General features: G+C 58.0%; 5 protein-coding genes across 5 annotated transcripts in view; 2 read left to right on the top strand and 3 right to left on the bottom strand.

Moving 5' to 3' along the window:
• Positions 1–1,165, top strand: part of BDZ90DRAFT_231812 (mitochondrial carrier) — a 1,959-nt gene extending 794 nt beyond the window's left edge. The window contains exons 4-7 of the mRNA XM_025506010.1: positions 17–170; positions 271–464; positions 604–737; positions 813–1,165. Of these exons, the coding sequence (XP_025362660.1) occupies positions 17–170; positions 271–464; positions 604–737; positions 813–1,002 (672 nt within the window). The 3' untranslated portion in view covers positions 1,003–1,165. The remainder of the gene's footprint in view (positions 1–16; positions 171–270; positions 465–603; positions 738–812) is intronic.
• Positions 1,166–1,614: 449 nt separating this feature from the next.
• Positions 1,615–2,568, bottom strand: BDZ90DRAFT_213656 (kinase-like protein; the record flags this gene model as incomplete). Its single annotated transcript, XM_025504174.1, has 1 exon — positions 1,615–2,568. A coding segment is annotated over one exon (954 nt), but the record flags the coding sequence as incomplete, so codon positions are not given.
• A 2,444-nt stretch (positions 2,569–5,012) lies between these two features.
• BDZ90DRAFT_239370 (putative MES1-methionyl-tRNA synthetase) lies at positions 5,013–7,411 on the bottom strand (the record flags this gene model as incomplete). The annotated part of the gene is made up of 4 exons (XM_025507358.1): positions 6,964–7,411; positions 5,570–6,888; positions 5,359–5,497; positions 5,013–5,277 (listed from the first exon to the last, which is right to left on the bottom strand). Coding segments are annotated over exons 1-4 (2,160 nt in total), but the record flags the coding sequence as incomplete, so codon positions are not given.
• A 1,220-nt stretch (positions 7,412–8,631) lies between these two features.
• On the top strand, positions 8,632–15,073 carry BDZ90DRAFT_239367 (hypothetical protein; the record flags this gene model as incomplete). Its single annotated transcript, XM_025507357.1, has 3 exons — positions 8,632–13,732; positions 13,806–14,595; positions 14,767–15,073. Coding segments are annotated over exons 1-3 (6,180 nt in total), but the record flags the coding sequence as incomplete, so codon positions are not given.
• Positions 15,074–15,639: 566 nt separating this feature from the next.
• BDZ90DRAFT_160572 (hypothetical protein) lies at positions 15,640–17,357 on the bottom strand. Its single transcript, XM_025503610.1, has 3 exons — positions 17,326–17,357; positions 17,011–17,270; positions 15,640–16,935 (listed from the first exon to the last, which is right to left on the bottom strand). Exons 2-3 carry the CDS (start codon positions 17,221–17,223, stop codon positions 15,832–15,834), a joined length of 1,317 nt encoding a protein of 438 aa, XP_025362656.1. The 5' UTR covers positions 17,224–17,270; positions 17,326–17,357; the 3' UTR covers positions 15,640–15,831.
• Between the last annotated feature and the right edge of the window lie 13 nt (positions 17,358–17,370).

The raw sequence follows: 17,370 nt of genomic DNA, 5'->3' as shown, positions 1-17,370 counted from the left end.
TGGCTCAATCCCGCAGTTCACCTACTCCATCGCACGATTCGCAGTCTACGAAGAATCCAAGACCTGGTTTACAGAAGCCCCCTCCCTTGCACACCCGACGGGAAAGAAGCCAACGGGAGGAGAGCTCGCCATTTGCGCGGCTACGGCGGGAACCGTCGCTGGTGTCATTGGTAAGTCCCGCATACCACAAAGCTGCATTGCGGCTCCAGGACTTCTGCATCTCAATGTCTAACACGCCGATCCCTATGCGTCGTTCTCCCTCGCGACTAGGCAACCCCGCCGAACTCGTTCTTGTGCGCGTCTGCGGCGACCTCAACAAGCCCCCCGCAGAACGCTTCGCATACGGAAATTGCCTCAATGGTCTGGCCAGGATCGCAAAGGACGAAGGTGTAGGCAGACTCTTCCTCGGTCTGGGGCCTAATGTGGCGCGCTCAGTGGTCATGAACATTGGACAGTTGGGCGCCGTGAGTATCATCAATGAAAATGGTCATCGCGCCGGTATGGTGCCGATAAAACCGTAATCGACGGTTGAGTGTTTGGATGGAGATCTGACATGCTGCTGCACCCCCACATCCTTGCATATCGGGCTATCTCACGCCACAGTATGACCTTTTCAAGGGCGTTATCCAGTCTGGCCTCAAGATGGAGGACGGGCCGCGTCTGCAGTTCCTCGCCTCCTTTGCTGCAGGAACCACGGCTGTCACCCTCGTCTGCCCATTCGACGTCGTCAAGCAACGGTGAGTGTGCTTACGTGCACGCTATCTTTCGATTCAGCATTCTGACTCTTTCGCGTCCCCCTTTTTGTGGCACAGTGTCCAAAATTCCAAGAGCAGGGAAGGCGTGGCCACTGTCGTCCGCAACCTCCTCGCTAAGGAAGGCCCACGCACCCTCTTCCGCGGTTGGCTCCCCTCGTGGCTCAGGCTGCAGCCTCAGACTACCTTGCTCTTCTTGTTCTTTGAGCAGTACAAGAAGATCTACGATGACAACTTTAGGTCAGCTTGAGGGGCGCATAGGGAGCAGCAGGGATCACGCCAAGAGGACAGTGGGGCAACGGGTGCTGGACGCGTGCATCTTGTCTGCTGGCATTTATGTAGGCCTCAGCATGGTAGCTGGAATGACGATATCCTTGACTCAATTTGATGACGACGGACTGGGTCCAGGCTATTTTCTTCCTCGCAGGAGCGCATTTTGCTTCATTTACGGCCGAACGTGTTTTGACGACCGGAGAAGCATGCGGGCGTCGGCACAGGGAAGACAGGTAGAGCCTCGTCCTGCAAAATATTCGACGCCCCCGCACCGCGCCGCGGATCAGAATCCCTCGAACGGGTTTGGCAAATTGGTCCCTCCTCGCTGCGCAGACCCACACTCGGCACTGACCATGCGTACGCCTCCCGCGACGGTGACTTTGCTCATCGTCGCTGCGGCCGCTGCACTCCCTTGAAGCCCGAGCTCCTCACCTGCGCCAAGTAGAGCAGGCATCTCCTCCTTCTCCGGACTAGGGTATCGGGCAAAGTTAGCCAGGTACTCCTTCCCTTGCCCCGCGCCGGTAGCAATGTTCAGCGGCGCGACCTCATGCTCGGCGCCAGCAGGCCCGCCGTGCCCAGCAGGTCGGGCAGGCACGATGGGCGCCCTCACCTCTCGCCTGAGTAGCGCATCCCAGTCCACTCCCCTAAAGAACGGATGACGCATAATGTCCTGCGCTCCACCAGCCAAATTACCGAGCCGTTTCGTCAAGTCCGGCGTCAGCAGCGACCTGATCAGGTCTCTTGCTGACGCCCCGCCTTCTCCGGCCAACGGCCCCGATTCGGGGAAAGGGATCGTCTCAGGGCTTGCAGCCAGGATATTTTCGTACGTGGAGTACGGCGTGGTCCCGCAGAAAGGCGGGTACCCAACGAGGAGCTCGAACGCAAGGACGCCCAGCTGCCACCAATCGCTTGCCTTGCCATGGCCTGTGCCACGCACAGACTCCGGGGAAAGGAAGTCGGGTGTACCGCAGAGGGTGAAAGTGCGGTTGGCATTGCCGTCGCGTGAGGAATGGGCACCATTCTTGGTGGTATTGGTGTCGCTGCCGCCGCCAAGCTGCTTCGCGAAACCGAAATCGGTGACTTTCACATAGCCCTGCTGGTCCAATAAGATGTTCTCCGGCTTCAGATCACGGTAAACGATGTCTGATCCATGCAGATGCGCCAGCACGAGAACGATGCTCGCAAGATAAAACTTGGCCACCTCCAAAGGGAAGCGCTTAGCGCGTCGCAAATAGGTGAACACCTCCCCTCCCACGACAAAGTCCATGAGCAGGTAGATGCAGCGTGAGTCCTGATAGGTGGCATGGAGACCGACGATGAACGGGTGTTTGGTATGGAGCAAGATGTCCCGCTCTGAGGTGACGTGCTCTACCTGGCGCATACGGAGGAGGTGAGACTTGTTGAGGCATTTGAGCGCGAAAAGCCGGTCGTGCAAGCGATCGCGTACGAGGAGGACGCGGCCGAATGTTCCTGTGCCCAGGGTACCGATGACGCAAAAGTCTCGCAGGCGAGCAGGAACAGGGGGAGGCTGCAGAGTGGGGGCGCGTGGTATTGAGCCTGAATTCAGGGAGGCGTACGTAGGCGACGAGGCGCGATCAAGGCGTCGTCGCTTCTCGCTGTCGGTGCGGTGCATGCTGTGCTGCTCATAGACCGGAGATGACGAGGAAGAAGCTGCTTCGGCTTGTCTACGCAATTTCTCTTGATGATCTCGCGCTGCCTTCTCCTCTGCCAGGCGTCGCACCCTCGATGGCGCTGAGTGGGCCGGTCTCCAGCCCACATCATTCTGGGATCTGGCAACCGCCGCTGCCTGCGTCGACGTCGATGAAGAAGAGCTTGTCGTGCTTGTGGACGCGTCCGCCGAGGTCCCATGCTGCGACGTAGTCTGTCCCCATCCTTCCATGCTGATCGATGAGCTCGTCGGGGCAAGCGGCGGAGGAGCTACTGCGATAGGTCTTGACTGACCGCTGCCATTCGAGCCGCTCGGAGTCAAGAGACTAGGCCCCACGAGTGGGGTGCTGGTATTGACGAAGCTCATCTGAAGGCGGCTGACAAGTGGTCGGTCGTTGGCGGCTTCTACAAGTGCAGAAGGATGCTGGGGGGCGCCGTTGCTGGTCGGAGGCGAGGCGCTGCCGTTGATATCACCTCGCTCCAAGGCCATCCAAGGGGAGGGGAGAGGGATTGCGTCGGGGGACGCTGATGATGATGATGAGGAGGAGGAGGAGGACGATGTGTGAGAGGGGAGACAAGGGTCCGCGTCCACCTTCGGGGCCTTTTGTATGTGTCTGTCGTTGGCGTCGTCTTTGCAATCGTTTTTGGCTCCGGGCGCTGAAGTCGCAGCTTGGTCTTGGTCTCCTTCTGGCTCCCTTTGCGGGTAGCGAGGCGAAGACGGGAGCGAAAGTGATGCGTCGACAAGACTCGTCGACTCCTGAACTTGGCGATGATTAGCGAGAACAGAAGAGGGCGTAGTTTGCAATGGTATCGAAGATGAAGATGGAGATGGAGATGGAGAGGCTGGGAACAGATGCTTTTCTTTCAGCTCCGCCATGTATGCCTCTCTGTGCCCACGGTTCGGCCTTCACAATGTTGTCTTGCAAGCGAGGTCGATGGCAACGACGAGTGATGAGCGAGTCCCAAAGTGAGAGCTGGTTCCGTTTTGCAACAAGCGATCTCTGGGTAGCGTAGAGCAAGTCTGGCCTACCAAGGAGGCGACGACGCGAGCTGCGATGCAATGTGAGGTGATGCGACTTCGGACCTTGGTCCTTTCGGAACTAGTTCCAGCCGGCTTGAATTATTTGAAGTTGAATCTTCGCAGTGACCAGTCCACCCACTCTGCGATCTTGGAGTCGCTCTGTCGTCGCAGGTGGACCCTCTTTTCTTCTGTGCTGCGTGGGCTTGTCGAGTTTCGATGAGCCAGCGAGCGGAGTGGGAAATCGCTGCGAGATTTTCCCCGGCCCAAACACGTCAGCACCTTCAGCCACAGCCCACAAGAATGACTCCTCGCAGTGGATGCTGCGCGCGTGTCCAACAGAGACCGGCGGGCGAGAGGAGCTCGTCGATCGTGCTAGCGTTAAACCACGCCTTGTGAGGGGGGGCAGTCGTAATGAGAAGAAGCAGAAGTGACAAAACGCTGGCGCGCCCAAGCGCTAAGCCGAGAGCTAAGCCTCGACTCGAAGGCGTAGCTGCAGGGTTGATAATGTTGGCACGCACGAACGCACGCGCCAGAGTGGGGAAGCGAAGGCGCAGACGTCTGCCTGCGGGCGCCTGTCTGCTCGAGGATGCCGCCGGGCAGCAAGTGAAGAAGACTCGCGACAAGACCGGCGATGTTGCGCAACGTGATAGGGAACTCAGGAGTGCGAGGTGTGATGAGAAAGAGCACGCAGCCTGGACATGATGTACTCTCGTACGGACCGATTTCACCCAGTCGCCATCTCTCCGCATCTCTCAACGCCATCGTGTCATCTGCGTCCACACAGCAAAGAGAAGCGCGCGGGATTGCAGTCGTACCATGCCAAGGCCAGGCACAGCCGGGCTCAGATCCTCTTTCGGGCGACAGATCCGATGGATACGGCTGAATAGGGTGAATGGTCAATCGTTTGCCTCGATTGGGTGAGCTTAGAATGTCCGTAGCTATGAGAGGGTCCGCGGCAAGTCTGATGGTTGCTCAGACAACGTTCAGCCGTAGCCAACTGAAAGATTCTCGAGGAGGAGGCAATATGGATCGTCCCATCGACGTGCGATGTGCGAGGTCATCATCTCGCCGGGGCTGTATCCCTGGCCCACACTCGTGCCTGATCTAATGCGATACCGAGAGCAGGGACTTTGCACGGATCGCTGTCGCAACCACGACAAGGGCACGCGCCATTGTGATTGCCGAAAGCTATGTAGAGCCCTCAAGGATGACAATGACGACGACGGCGTCGAGGGAGGTTGCGCTCTCGCACCCGCTCACCCACTGTTCGCTCAAGCCTCAGCTGGCTGTACCTTTTCCTCAACCTCCAATGCCTTTACCCGTGCCGTCAGCTCTGTCAGCTCCGTCTTGAGCTGCAGCAACGCTGAGACTTCCTTATCCACATCGCCGCCGCCACCGCCCTGCTTCGCAGCTTCCTTCGCCTTCCTAACCGCAGCACCCTGCTCCTCCACCTTCTTCTCAAGCTCAATCATCTCCGGCGTCTTGACCTTAGGCATCGCTGCCTCCTTGGCGGCTTGAGCAGCCTTCTTCTTCTCCTTCTCCAGCTTAGCCATGGCCTTCTTGCTCAGACCCGACTGCCCATCTTGCTGCCCAGCCCCCGTCTTTCCTACTCCGCTGGGGGCTTTGCCAGGCGCATCGGCCAACGCAGCAGATTTGGCTGAGGACTCGCCCCCGAATTGGGAGCGCCACATGTCTCCTTGGGCCTCGTCAATACGCTTGAAGAGGTGAGCCGGCTTGCCAATCTTGTGACCAGGGAGGAGGTCGAGAGAGAAGACGGCGCGACCTTGAGCCGCTTTTGACGTTGAGGCGGCAGCTGCGGAGCCGTTGGCATCCTCGTCTGTCGCTGCCTCTACACCCTCTGCTGAAGCATCGTCGACGAAGGGCACCACTCTCGCGGGGGCATCGACCTGTGCGCAGATCTGGTCGGCTGTTTCTGGCATGAAAGGGTGGACGAGCGACGAGATGACCCAGATGAGGTTGATAGCTAGCAGCATGACCGCATCGCACTCTGAGCGCTTATTGTTGAAGAGGGCATTGTCCAGCCCGCTCTCGGTGAGGAACAGATTACCTCGCGCCGACAAGGCCATCATGGTCTGCAGGCCCAAACGGATGCGCACGGCCTCCATGGCCGAGACGTACTGGGCAATGATGCGGTTGACATCGCGAATGAAGCGGCCATTGACCGTCTCGTCGTCTCCCTCTAGCGGGGCCCCCACCTGCAGACCCTGACCTTCTGGCAGTTCAGGCAGGACGCCATCGTATTTCTTTGAGCAGAAAGTGAGAACACGGTTGACGAAGTTGCCCAAGTTGGCAAGCAGCTCCCCGTTATTTCTCGCGATGAAGTCCGTCCAGGCAAAGTGCGTGTCGTTGCCCTCCGGTCGGTTCGCGATGAGGTAGTAGCGCCAGACAGCGGGGGCTACGCCAATTGCTCCTGCCTTGTCGCCGAAGACACCAATGTTCCTCGACTTGGAGAACTTGCCCGACTCGTACTGCAAGTACTCTGTTGTGGAGATGTGATTGAGGAGGGTCCATGGCTGCTTGGTCCCGAGAAGGCACGAAGGGAAGATGACGGTGTGGAAGCGGACGTTATCCTTGCCCATGAATTGGAAGAGCTTGACGTCGTCCGGGTTCTGCCACCATTGTCTCCACTCATCGGTATAATTGGCCGTAATTGACGGGTAGCCGATGGGTGCATCGAACCACACGTAGAAGACTTTGCCATCCATGTCCTCTGTCCCCTTTACTTTCGGAACGTCGACGCCCCACTTGAGATCTCGTGTTACGCTGAATGGCCTCAAGCCCTCCTTGAACCAGCTCTCGGTAATGATCCTCCCATTGGAGCTCCACCCGCCCTCCACAGCAGCCTTCTTGGCCCATTCCTCCACCTGCGGCTGCAGCTCGTCGATGCGAATGAACATATGCGGCGACTCCTTGGGCACAGGCGGTGTCGAACAAATCTTGCATCGAGGCTTGATGAGCTCAATGGCGTCGAGGAGCTGACCGCACTTGTCACATTGGTCTCCACGAGCATCGTCGTAGCTACACCGCGGGCATTCTCCTTCGACGTAACGGTCAGCGAGGAAGCGATCGTCCTTGGGACAGTAGAGCTGAGTCATCACACGCTTCTCCATGTAACCGTTCTCAAGGAGTCGGAGGAAGATGTCCTGGCAGATTCTGCGGGAGAAGCGTAAGTGAGGTGAGATCGTAGGCATATAGAGTAGGGCACACGTCTCAGCGCTCGCTGCTCACTCTGTCTGCTTTGGGGTCGTCGTCCTGCCAAAGTGGTCGAAGCCGATCTGGAACCACTTGTATACGCTAGCATGAAGAGCATGGTACTTGTCGCACAATGCCTGCGGAGTCACATTGTCCTCGAGTGCCTTTGTCTCTGTAGCTGTACCGTACTCGTCAGTGCCACAGATGTAGAGGGTGTTGCGATTTCTTGACCTCGAGTATCGGGCAAAGACGTCTGCTGAGAGTGTTGATCCGATGATGTTGCCCAAGTGCGGGACATTGTTGACGTATGGCAATGCTGAAGTGACGAGTACGTTTGCCTCTCCCTTCCTTGGAAGGATCTTGACTCCAGCCTCAGCGTCTGCCTCCGTCGTCTTCATGAGCAGCTTCGACGAGGCCGTTGACAGCTTCCTCGTCTCGCTCGACGGCAGAGCAATTGGGAAGGGCGACGCCATTGTTGGCGATGAAGCTGAGAGATATATGAAGCTGATTGGAAGATGAATATAAGTTGAGTGAAGCTGCGTTAATCAGGCGAGCGGAGAGCAGGCAAGAGCCAATTGAAGTCGTCCGAGTCAAAAGTGGAGCCGCGGAGAAGTTTGAGCGCATCTCGACCCGCTCTCCTCTCTGGAGGGCGGTGGCCTTGGCGCGGCTTGAGGCTCAAGGAGGCGGGAGGAGGCTGCTGCGTTCGTGCATAGGACGCTTGAATCCAAAGTGTGGGCCACGAGGTTCGTTCATCATCATAACCACCACTCCTCTGTCGTCGTCAGAAGAAGAAGGACGGCCCGCTCAGATGGCTCATCTTTCCCAGCCCACATAGTAATCTGTAGCGTCACTCAGTCATCAGTGCGCACAACAATGTCAACCCCTCCCTCGCCGCGCAATCGCGCTGCTACCAATGCCTCGCTGCAGCCTCCTGGAGCTGGAGCCACTGAGGACTCGTCGGCGAGACGGCCATCGACAGCCAGCATAGCTTCAGCTTACCCTTCCCTACGAGACGATTACGTCGGCTCGTACTACTACGGAAGATATGACGGCGACTTTGCTTCGAGGCACAGTCAAGACGTAGCCCTCGCTGGCCCATCGAATACACCTTCCCCTCTTGGTACCCCGCGTCTGGCGCGACCGACGCCGCATAGCATCAACCTCAACGATGATACCCCACAGCATACAAGCTCGAGACTGGGCGACCCAACGACATCCCATCAAGTAGACAGACGCGTCCCGAGTGCAGACCTCGGCTCATGGCAACATCAGCTCGACCTCTCCTTTGGCAGCAGCGGAGGCGACGACGGCATCGGCGTTCAGCCTGCGGCGACCGATCTCATCCTCGCCAGTCCAGAGGAGCTGCAGCGCTCCGACTACTTCGCTACAGCGCCAAGGTCCATTGGTGGCGGCGGCGGCACTCCTGCGCCTAGCATTCGCAGCTTCGCGATGATGGGCAATGGCGCTTGGAATTCGAGCCAGTCAGACGTCGCTGGCCCATCACCGCCTGTCGGTCCGCATAGATTCGTCGCTCGAGGCAACTCTGAGACTGAAGTCTTGAGGCCACGACGGCAGGATTCAGATGGAGTCGATCTGACGCCAGGACCCGCTGTCGGTTTCACAGGCCATAGCCAAATGTTCTCCTCTCCTACTCAAGACATCGAGGACGAAGCCGAAGACTATGTTTCACCTCAGCTGCCTCGTCGATCGAGCGCTGAGATCATGGCTACTGCAGGCGGTGATACCCCAGCGATGAGAAATGCCAAAGCTGGTTTGAACCGTATCAGCAAGTCGATGCGTCGTATCAGTCGAAGAGTCGTCGACATGGGCAATTCGACAGCAGCAGCAGCTCAGAACGGAGGTGGTGCAGGTGGCGGCGCTCCTCCAGGTCATATTCGGCTCGTGGATGATCATAGCAGCGATGATGATGACGACGACCGCATAGTTGCAGCACCCACTCCGCCTCGGCCACCCCCCTCTGACCCAGACCCATTCAGCCTTCGTGGCAGGAGTCTCGGCTTCATGGGTCCCAACAACCGCTTCAGAAGATTCATGGCTAAGCTGCTTGGCTATTGGTGGGTCGAGCCGTTGTTGCTCGTGGTGATTGTGGCCAACCTGGTCATGCTGGTCATTCAGTCTAGCCGCAACGTCTTTGAGCATCCTCGCATGCCCGAGTACTACTACTGGGAGGACATGGCCCTCGTAGGCATCTTCGGCATCTACACGATTGAGGTTCTTGCACGCATCGTCGTCTCTGGCCTGATCATCAATCCACCCGCTCTGTACCAGCCGGCAGCAAATACGAGCAAGGTCGACATCGCGGAGGAAGTCGAAGCCAAAGACTCAGCTAGCGTACATCGCCGAAGGATGTCAAAGTCGAATACACTCGATGCGTGGACAGAGCTCGGAGGCAGCCTCAAGAACCGTGCACAGCAGGTGCTCAAACCGGGTGAGGCAGGCCATCGACGCATGCCCACGCGCCAGTCGACGATGGGCTCGACGACCAGGCTGAGTGCGTATGAGCCTAGCGGTCATCATCGCACAGGTACCATGGTGTCGGGAAAGATGAGCGTCCTGGACCCCATCAGGGAGACGGTGCCAGCCGCTCCCCAGCAGCCGTCAACGACAGCTGCGTCCAGTGAGCCCGCCTCACGCGAGTCGTCCAAGATTCTGCGCAGCATGAAAGAGAAGGCGATCCCATTCTCGTCGGCCATAATCGTACAGCGAGCGCAGACGAACAATTACGCCTACTTGCGCCACAGCTGGAATCGAGTCGACCTCATTGCCGTTGTGGCTTTTTGGATCTCCTTCGTCCTCGCCATCATTGGCCAGGAGAGCACGCCGAGCCATCACATCTACATCTTTAAGGCCCTCTCAGTGCTCCGCGTAGCGCGCCTCCTGACCGTCACATCGGGCACATCAACGATCTTGCAGAGCTTGAAGCTAGCAGCGCCGCTCCTCTCCAACGTGCTCTTTTTCACGCTCTTCGCCATGATTCTCTTCTCCATCATCGGCATCCAGTCATTCAAGGGGTCGTATCGTCGGTCTTGCGTGTGGGTCGGCGATCTCAACGAGGGCATCAACTCCGAGCCGGGCCAGAATTATACGCTGAGCCAGATATGTGGTGGCTGGTACGATGAAACCGCGACCAAGCGCAATCACATCCAAGCAGACGGACGACAGTCTCCAATCGGAGCAAAGGGCTTCATTTGCCCGCTCGGCCAGATGTGCATCGAAGCTGCCTCGAACCCGAACGAAAACAGCCAGTCCTTCGACAACATCTTCACGTCCCTCCTCGAGGTCGTCATCATCATCTCGTCCAACGGCTGGTCAGGCGTCATGTACGACATGATCGATGCCGACTTCTTCGTGTCATGCCTCTTCTTTATCTTCGGTCTCATCCTCCTCAATTTCTGGCTTGCCAATCTGTTCGTCGCGGTGATCACCAACTCATTCGCCACCATTTCGTCGCAGACTCATCAATCGGCCTTTTCCAACAAGAACATTGACGAGGCTGCGGCTGTACAGGCGAAGGAGGAGCAGAGTAGGTCGAGGCTACGTCGCAAGAAGGTTGCCAATGTCTACAAGCGCTTCTGGGGCTACACGTACTACATTTGGCTCCTAGCCATCATTGGCAGTCTTGGTCTTCAAGCGACGGGTGCGTCGTACAACACAGCCGAAGCGACACAAATGGTCGTGACCGCCGAGCTCTACTTCACAATCGCGTTTGACTGCGAGATTATCCTCCGCTTCCTCAGCTACCTTCTCGACGACGATTGGCGCTCCTTCTTCAATGGACACCGCAGCGGCCGTAACAAGGTCGATCTGGGTCTCTGCGTCATCACTTCAATTATCCAGATCCCCGCCATCAAGATGTCGGCCGTCTATCCGTGGCTCACCATCTTCCAGCTACAGCGCTTCTACCGCGTCATCATCGCCGTGCCTAGGATGGAGCGACTGCTGCTCCGTGTCTTCGGATCCCTCAGCGGCTTACTGAACATGATCGTCTTTCTCCTCCTCATGGTCGGTCTGGCATCATTGGTCGCCGTTCAGCTTTTCCGCGGAGACATTCAGGCAGAGAGCGACGGCGAATCGGTCCAGATGACTTTCAAGCAGATCTACAATGGCTACCTTGCCATGTATCAGATCTTCTCGAGCGAGAATTGGAACGATGTCCTGTTTGACGTCATCTCCGATGAGTCGCAGTTCAAGCAAGCCGTCATTGCTGGTCTCTTCATTGGTGGATGGTTCCTCTTCGCCAACTTCATCGTGCTGCAGATGTTCATTGCTGTCATCAATGAAGGCTTCTCCTTCTCTGAGGCGGAGCGAAGACGCCAACAGCTGGACCATTACCTCAAGCGTATCGAGCCAAAGTCGACGTCATTGACCGGGCGCCTGCTGCATAGCCTCTCGCCGTACCGCTACCTCAAGGCCCGCAATGCTGCCATCCTCAACCAGTCAGTGGCAAATGATTCTTCGGTCGACTCGCATACGGAGGCCATCGCTCGAAGTATGGACGGGCACGCTCCTTCTCGCGAACGAGCTCAGCGGTCCGCTGGCGCACGCGCTCGACTTGCCAAGAAGCAGATGGGAAAGCAGCTCACGGCTTTGGAGCGCTTCCTTGACCGTGGCGGTGAGATGCTCGTCACCGTGCGTCGCATTCTCCGCCTCGATGCTCCCGAGGATCGCTCGGTGCCCCTCGACACGGTTCGGCAGCGCGCCATTCGCGCCTCGTTACACGGCAATGAGATGCTTCAAGCTCGTCGCTCTGCTCGTCAGCCCTCGATGTACGAGGTAGCCGCAGATGACGATGCAGCCGCTCGCATCTTTGCGAGGGAGCGCCAGCTCAACAGGATGCGCTCCGATCTCGGCTTGCTCAGCGAAAAGCCCACGCAACGAGAGATCGACGCAGCTCACATCGCACACCACGAGGAGAATCCGCGCATAGCCATGGCGAAGGCGATCAATGAGCACCCGTCCTTCGACAAATCGCTTTGGCTTTTCAGCAACCACAGCCGCTTCCGGCGCTTCTGTCAGAGCATGGTGCCCGCAGCTCACGGCGAGCGTATCTTTGGTCGACAGCACAGTCGACGGCGTCTCTTCATTACGCAGATCATCATCTTCATGGCCATCGTCGCGTCCGTCATCGTTGCTGGCGTCGCCTCACCGCTTTACCGTAAGGAGTGGTACGCAAGGCACGGCTTCAAGCGCGATTCGTGGTTCTCGTTGGCGGAGCTTTTCCTTTCGCTCGTCTTCTTTGCCGAGTTCGCCATCAAGGTCGTGGCAGATGGATTTGCTTTCACGCCCAATGCGTACCTGCTCTCGCCCTGGAACTTGCTCGACCTGCTGGTCCTGGCCACCTTAGTCATCAACGTAACCACGGAGCTAGTCGTCATCGGCGGAGTGAGCCGCTTTACGCGAGCGATCCGAGCCTTCCGAGCTCTGCGCCTCATCAACTTGTCAGCCCGTATGCGGTCCACCTTCGAGAACCTCATCATTGGAGGCGGTCGCTTCGTCGATGCGTCCATCCTCGCCATTCTGTACATCATTCCCTTCGCCGTCTGGGGCCAGAACCTCTTCTCTGGCCTCCTCTATGGCTGCACAGACACGAGCAACGCGATCCTCTTCAAGAGCGATTGTGTTGGCGAGTACTATGCTTCGCCCTCCGAATGGACCTTTCTCGCTCCGCGAGTGTGGCAGAACCCTGTCGAGGGGTCGAGCTACTCGTTCGACGACTTCAAGTCTGCGCTGCTCATCTTGTTCGAGATTGTCAGTCTAGAAGGCTGGATAGACGTCATGACCGCAGCGATGGCTATCGTGGGAAGGAACCAGCAGCCCCAACAGGACGCGAGGCAGGTCAACGCCCTCTTCTTCGTCATCTACAACTTGATCGGCGCAATTTTTGTCCTCACGCTTTTCGTTAGCGTCATCATCGAGGGCTTCCAGTCGGCGACGGGCGCAGCATTCTTTTCCACGGAGCAGAGGCAGTGGATTGACCTCAAACGGCTCATCTCGAGGCAGAGGCCCTCCAAACGGCCAGCTGCAAGACCAACGGATCGACTGAGGCAATGGTGCTACGATCGCGCGACGCGCAAACATGATTGGTGGAGTAGGATGATGACGATGCTTTACATCCTGAACATCGTCACGCTCTGCACGCAGGCCTACGATCAGGATGCATCAGCCGAACGTATCCGTGACGGCATCTACCTCGTATTTGCCATCGTCTACGGCATCGACGTACTGATCCGCCTCGCAGGGCTAGGATGGAACTCCTTCCGTCGCAGCGCCTGGTGCATCTTCGACTCGATTGTCGTCGTAGGCATCGTGGCGAACAGCATACCGCTATTGAGCACCTCGCAGCCGGTGCAAGCGAACATCCAGCTGCAGAAAGTCTTCCTCACCGCTGCGACCCTCAAGTTGGTCGCTAAGCACAATGGTCTCAATCAGCTCCTCAAGACGGCCGTTTCCGGTCTTCCGGCCATCGTCTCCCTCCTGGGCCTCTGGTTGTGCTTCTTCTTCTTCTTCGCCATCATGTTCGTCGAGATCTTCGGCCTGACCAAGTGGGGGTACATCGGTCCGGAGTCGTACGCAAAGAACTTCTCCTCCCTACCGCTCACGCTCATCTTCCTCTCGATGATGAGTACGGGTGAAGGGTGGAATGGATACATGCACGACTACACGGTCGAACCACCAAGTTGTACCCCTTCGGCCAACTATCTTGAGACGGATTGTGGATCCACGGGATGGGCGTACTTCCTCTTCATTGCCTGGAACGTCACGTCGATGTATATCTTCTTGAACAGTGAGTGGCGCGATATCCACACTCGCTCACACCGAGCTGACTTCTCTTCCCCTGTTCTCCTTCCGTTGCGCAGTGTTCACTGGTACCGTCGTCGAAAACTTCTCGTACATCTTCCAGCTCGGTGGCAAGCCCATCCTCGGACGCGAAGACATGCGCGGCTTCAAGAAAGCCTGGTTCGATGTGGTTGGCACAAGCGCTTACCTGCCAAAGGACAAGCTCACGGCCTTCTTTGCTGCTCTGCCGGGCAAGTTTGAGCTACGCATGTACCCGGACGAGCTTGCCCTGCCGGTGCTCCGCGAAGCGGCTGTAGGCGACGAGCGGGCGTCCATGACGAGCTTGGCGAGTACGCAGAGAAAGGGCGGCATGATGAGTAGGCTACGCGCCGTCAGCCCAATAAAGGAGCCGGGTTCTGGCTCTGCCTTCCCTTGGCCGCCTGCTGGCTCGAAGGGAGGACTGGGAGCTGGCTATGACCATGCCCGGCGCATTGATGGCATTAATGTGAAGCGGCTACACCACCTCATCAACACGGTTGACGCCACAGACCTACACGAGCGTCGCGAGCGGTTCAATCGCATCTACCATGAGGCATGCATCCTTGCCGACACCAATGGCGGGGCATCGGCGGGATGCATCTCCTTCCAAGACATGCTGACGCTGATCGCTCACTACAAGCTCATCGACGATGATGTCGCGCTGGGGCCGCAGGAGTTGCTGGATCGACGGGTGATCAACGAGCGTATTGATGATCGAATCAATTTGGAGAGGGTGCGCGGCGTCATGGCGACGACGTATCTGCGCTACCGTTTCAACCTGCTCCGGGCGGAGAGGCAGAGGGCCAGCGCCGAGATGATGGCTGCGGCCAAGTCGTCGGTGGGTCACAATAGTGTCAGGTCAGAGAATGTGCCCATCATCACGGTCGACGATGATAATAACTACGACGACGACGACGATGACGACGAAAGGGACAGCACGGCTCGCTCAGCTGGTCAACCAGGCCTTAGGCTGGACACCTCCTCAGTAAGCGGCAACGGCAGTCTACCCTCCTCGCCCTCTCGCCATCGCCTGGGCGCCGAAGGTCCCACGGGAGCAGCGGGTATGGGCGGCTCGTCGACGAGTCTACTGTTCTCGCCTTCCTCATCCTCGCACGACAATCTCAACCTCAACGCTACCAGCTCCTCCCTGGCTGTGGGATCCGGTCCCTCCTTCGAGGAGCTGGAGCGTCGCGCTTCTCCCCAGCTGGAGCAGTTTGGCGACTCGGCGTGGGGCAAGATGATGCGCCGCGTCAGCGTCGTGGCGCGCAGCTCTGGTTCAGCAGCCTCGGCGTCTGGAAGGAGTGCAGCAGGGCAAGGGGGCTCCTCGTCTTCGTCCACGGGTCACTCGGTCACCGCCTCGCCGGGGCAGAGGCAGCGTCACTTCCTTGGTGGAGGCGGGCAGGCTTCTTCCTCTCCGTCTAGCTCTCCCTCGCGAGTACAAGGTAGCCCAAGCAGAGGCAGGGAAGGATTGGCGCCGACCAGATCCATCTCGCCCTCCCCGCTCCGGCCGATGGCGACTTCGTCCCTCTTTGAGAGGGGCGACCAACGAGACGCAAACGCTGAAGAGGACGAAGAAAAGCGATCCTTGAGTCCGGAGGATGACGGTAATGGCACGACGGGCGGTGATGCCGGTGGAAGCTGGTACGACCTGGGCTATATGACTCAACAGGGGCGTGGCGGATAAGACACCTGAACACGATTCAATGACGACCAAGAGTCGCAACGGACATTTATTCCCTTTTCTCACGACCGCAGCCTCACACGCGATCTCTAGATCACATTCTCGTCCCTTAGCCTCCTAATGCATTCCGGCCAATCTGTATCTCTTCTTCTCTCCGTGCCACAATTTGCAAAGCTAGACTAGACCACAAACGGATGCGAGGTGTTCGGTCGTTTGCGCGCGGAGAGAAGGATATGGATTGACATCGATGGCTGGGATGATGAGACTGTGTGTTGCTCAGACGCTCAAGGTGGACGAAAGAAAGAGAAGCTGTTATGCAGGATCGGTCATGTTGACCCCTACGCCAGTCGATGCGCTGCTCTACGGGCCAAAGACATCTGTGCAAATCAAGTCGAGGATCGAATGTCAGCGTCGTCTTTCCTTCCTACCATCCCTCCGCTCCTGTACTCACCTTCACCCTCATCATCGTCAAACCTTCCCATTCCGCCACCCATTCCCATTCCCGTCATCCCCATCATCCCGCCACCAGGCCCGTTGCCTCCCCTTCCCAAAGCAGCCCCACTTTGCATCTTCGCCACAAAGCCCTTGCTGCGCGCCAAATTGCGCTCCTTGTACTCGATGTGGGCATTGCAGCGCTGTAGATCTTCCATCTGGCGCTGCAGATTATCGAGAAAGGAGAGCGAGGAGTAGTAGTCGCTCTCACCTACAGGCGCGACGTTGAAGGAGAGAATAGCTTGGCCGTCCATGGCAGCTTCTCCATTGCCAGCCACGGAAGGCGGGTCCAGCTTGGCGCCCTTGAGCTGGAATTCTCCAATCCAATGCTCGATCATCTCCCTGACCCTCTTTGCCAGCGCCTCCTGCGTCTCGCTCTCCCGTGCCCCAATTTCCAGCATTTGCACCACATCCTTGACCTTCAGCCTAGTGAAAGTCTCGCCCAACCTGCTCACCCTCACGATAGGGTGCCTAGCCTCGACCAGCCATCGCACCAGACCCTGGGTTCCATCCCTCTCCCAAACCTGCGCATTGTTAACCACGTAGGTGCGCAGCTCGTTGACGGCAGCGGCGCTTCGCCTGCGTGAGGTGAAGAGGTCCTCGAGACCGGCGTAGGGCCCACTGTGACGTTTCCAGGCGCGCTGAACGGCGATACTCGTGTGCGCTGGGAGGGAAATATTACCGCCCACTCTGGGCTCGTCAGTGGTTCCCAGCACGAGTAACGTCCAGCGAGCGGCTGCTCGAATCTGCAGGTCGTGAGGTACTCGGTGGACGGGGGCCGTGAGGCATTGTTCGAACATTTGCTTGGACCTTTCCAGCAAGGCAGAGATGCGCGCAGGGGAGCCGCTGGCGAGTTGATGGCAGGCGTCTCCAGCTGCAAAGAAGTACTCGATGACGTCTAAGGGGCGAAGAGGGGTGATGCTGCGGTCGACTTTGGTGAGATTGAAATTGAGGACTTCTTCGTATGCAGAGGGCGAGTCGGCACCTCGGCGAATGGACTGCGTGTGCGCCATTGAGATTGCGTCAGTTCCCGTCGAAAAGGTGAGGGGAAGGGAGCGAACTTGACGACTTACCTGGATGAAGATAGGGTGCAGCGTCGTCAAGCAACCAACAGGCGCTGCTTGGAAAAGCCAAAGCGAGATGCTGCGAATCATGCCATAGGTGAATTGTGCAGTGAGGAGGCCATGATTCTCGGCGGACACGACTGCGCGAGCGAGGTCAGTCAGCTTGGCACCTCCAGCGCCACTGCCTCCAAGAAGGATGAGGTTGGCTGCTGGGCTCGGCATGAAGTTCTGAAGAGCGTGAACGATGGTTGATGAGAGGGAAGCTGGCGCTGCTGAGCCGGGAGCCGACGATGACGAGGAAGCCGCAGGTTGCCCAGCAGCAGCCTGCTGTGCTATGTAGACCTCGTGCTGTAATCGGGCAGTCCTATC

This window comes from Jaminaea rosea, assembly GCF_003144245.1.
Source record: "Jaminaea rosea strain MCA 5214 unplaced genomic scaffold BDZ90scaffold_5, whole genome shotgun sequence".
NCBI lineage: Eukaryota > Fungi > Basidiomycota > Exobasidiomycetes > Microstromatales > Jaminaea > Jaminaea rosea.
The sequence above is the reverse complement of the archived record's forward strand: the minus strand, read 5'-3'. Positions and strand labels throughout refer to the sequence as shown.

Coding starts and splice junctions, on each gene's coding strand:
- BDZ90DRAFT_160572 (XM_025503610.1), bottom strand. CDS start 17,223: ATGCCGAGCCCAGCAGCCAACCTCATCCTTCTTGGAGGCAGTGGCGCT. Junction 16,936..17,010: donor TGCACCCTATCTTCATCCAG/GTAAGTCGTCAA, acceptor GCGCACACGCAG/TCCATTCGCCGAGGTGCCGA.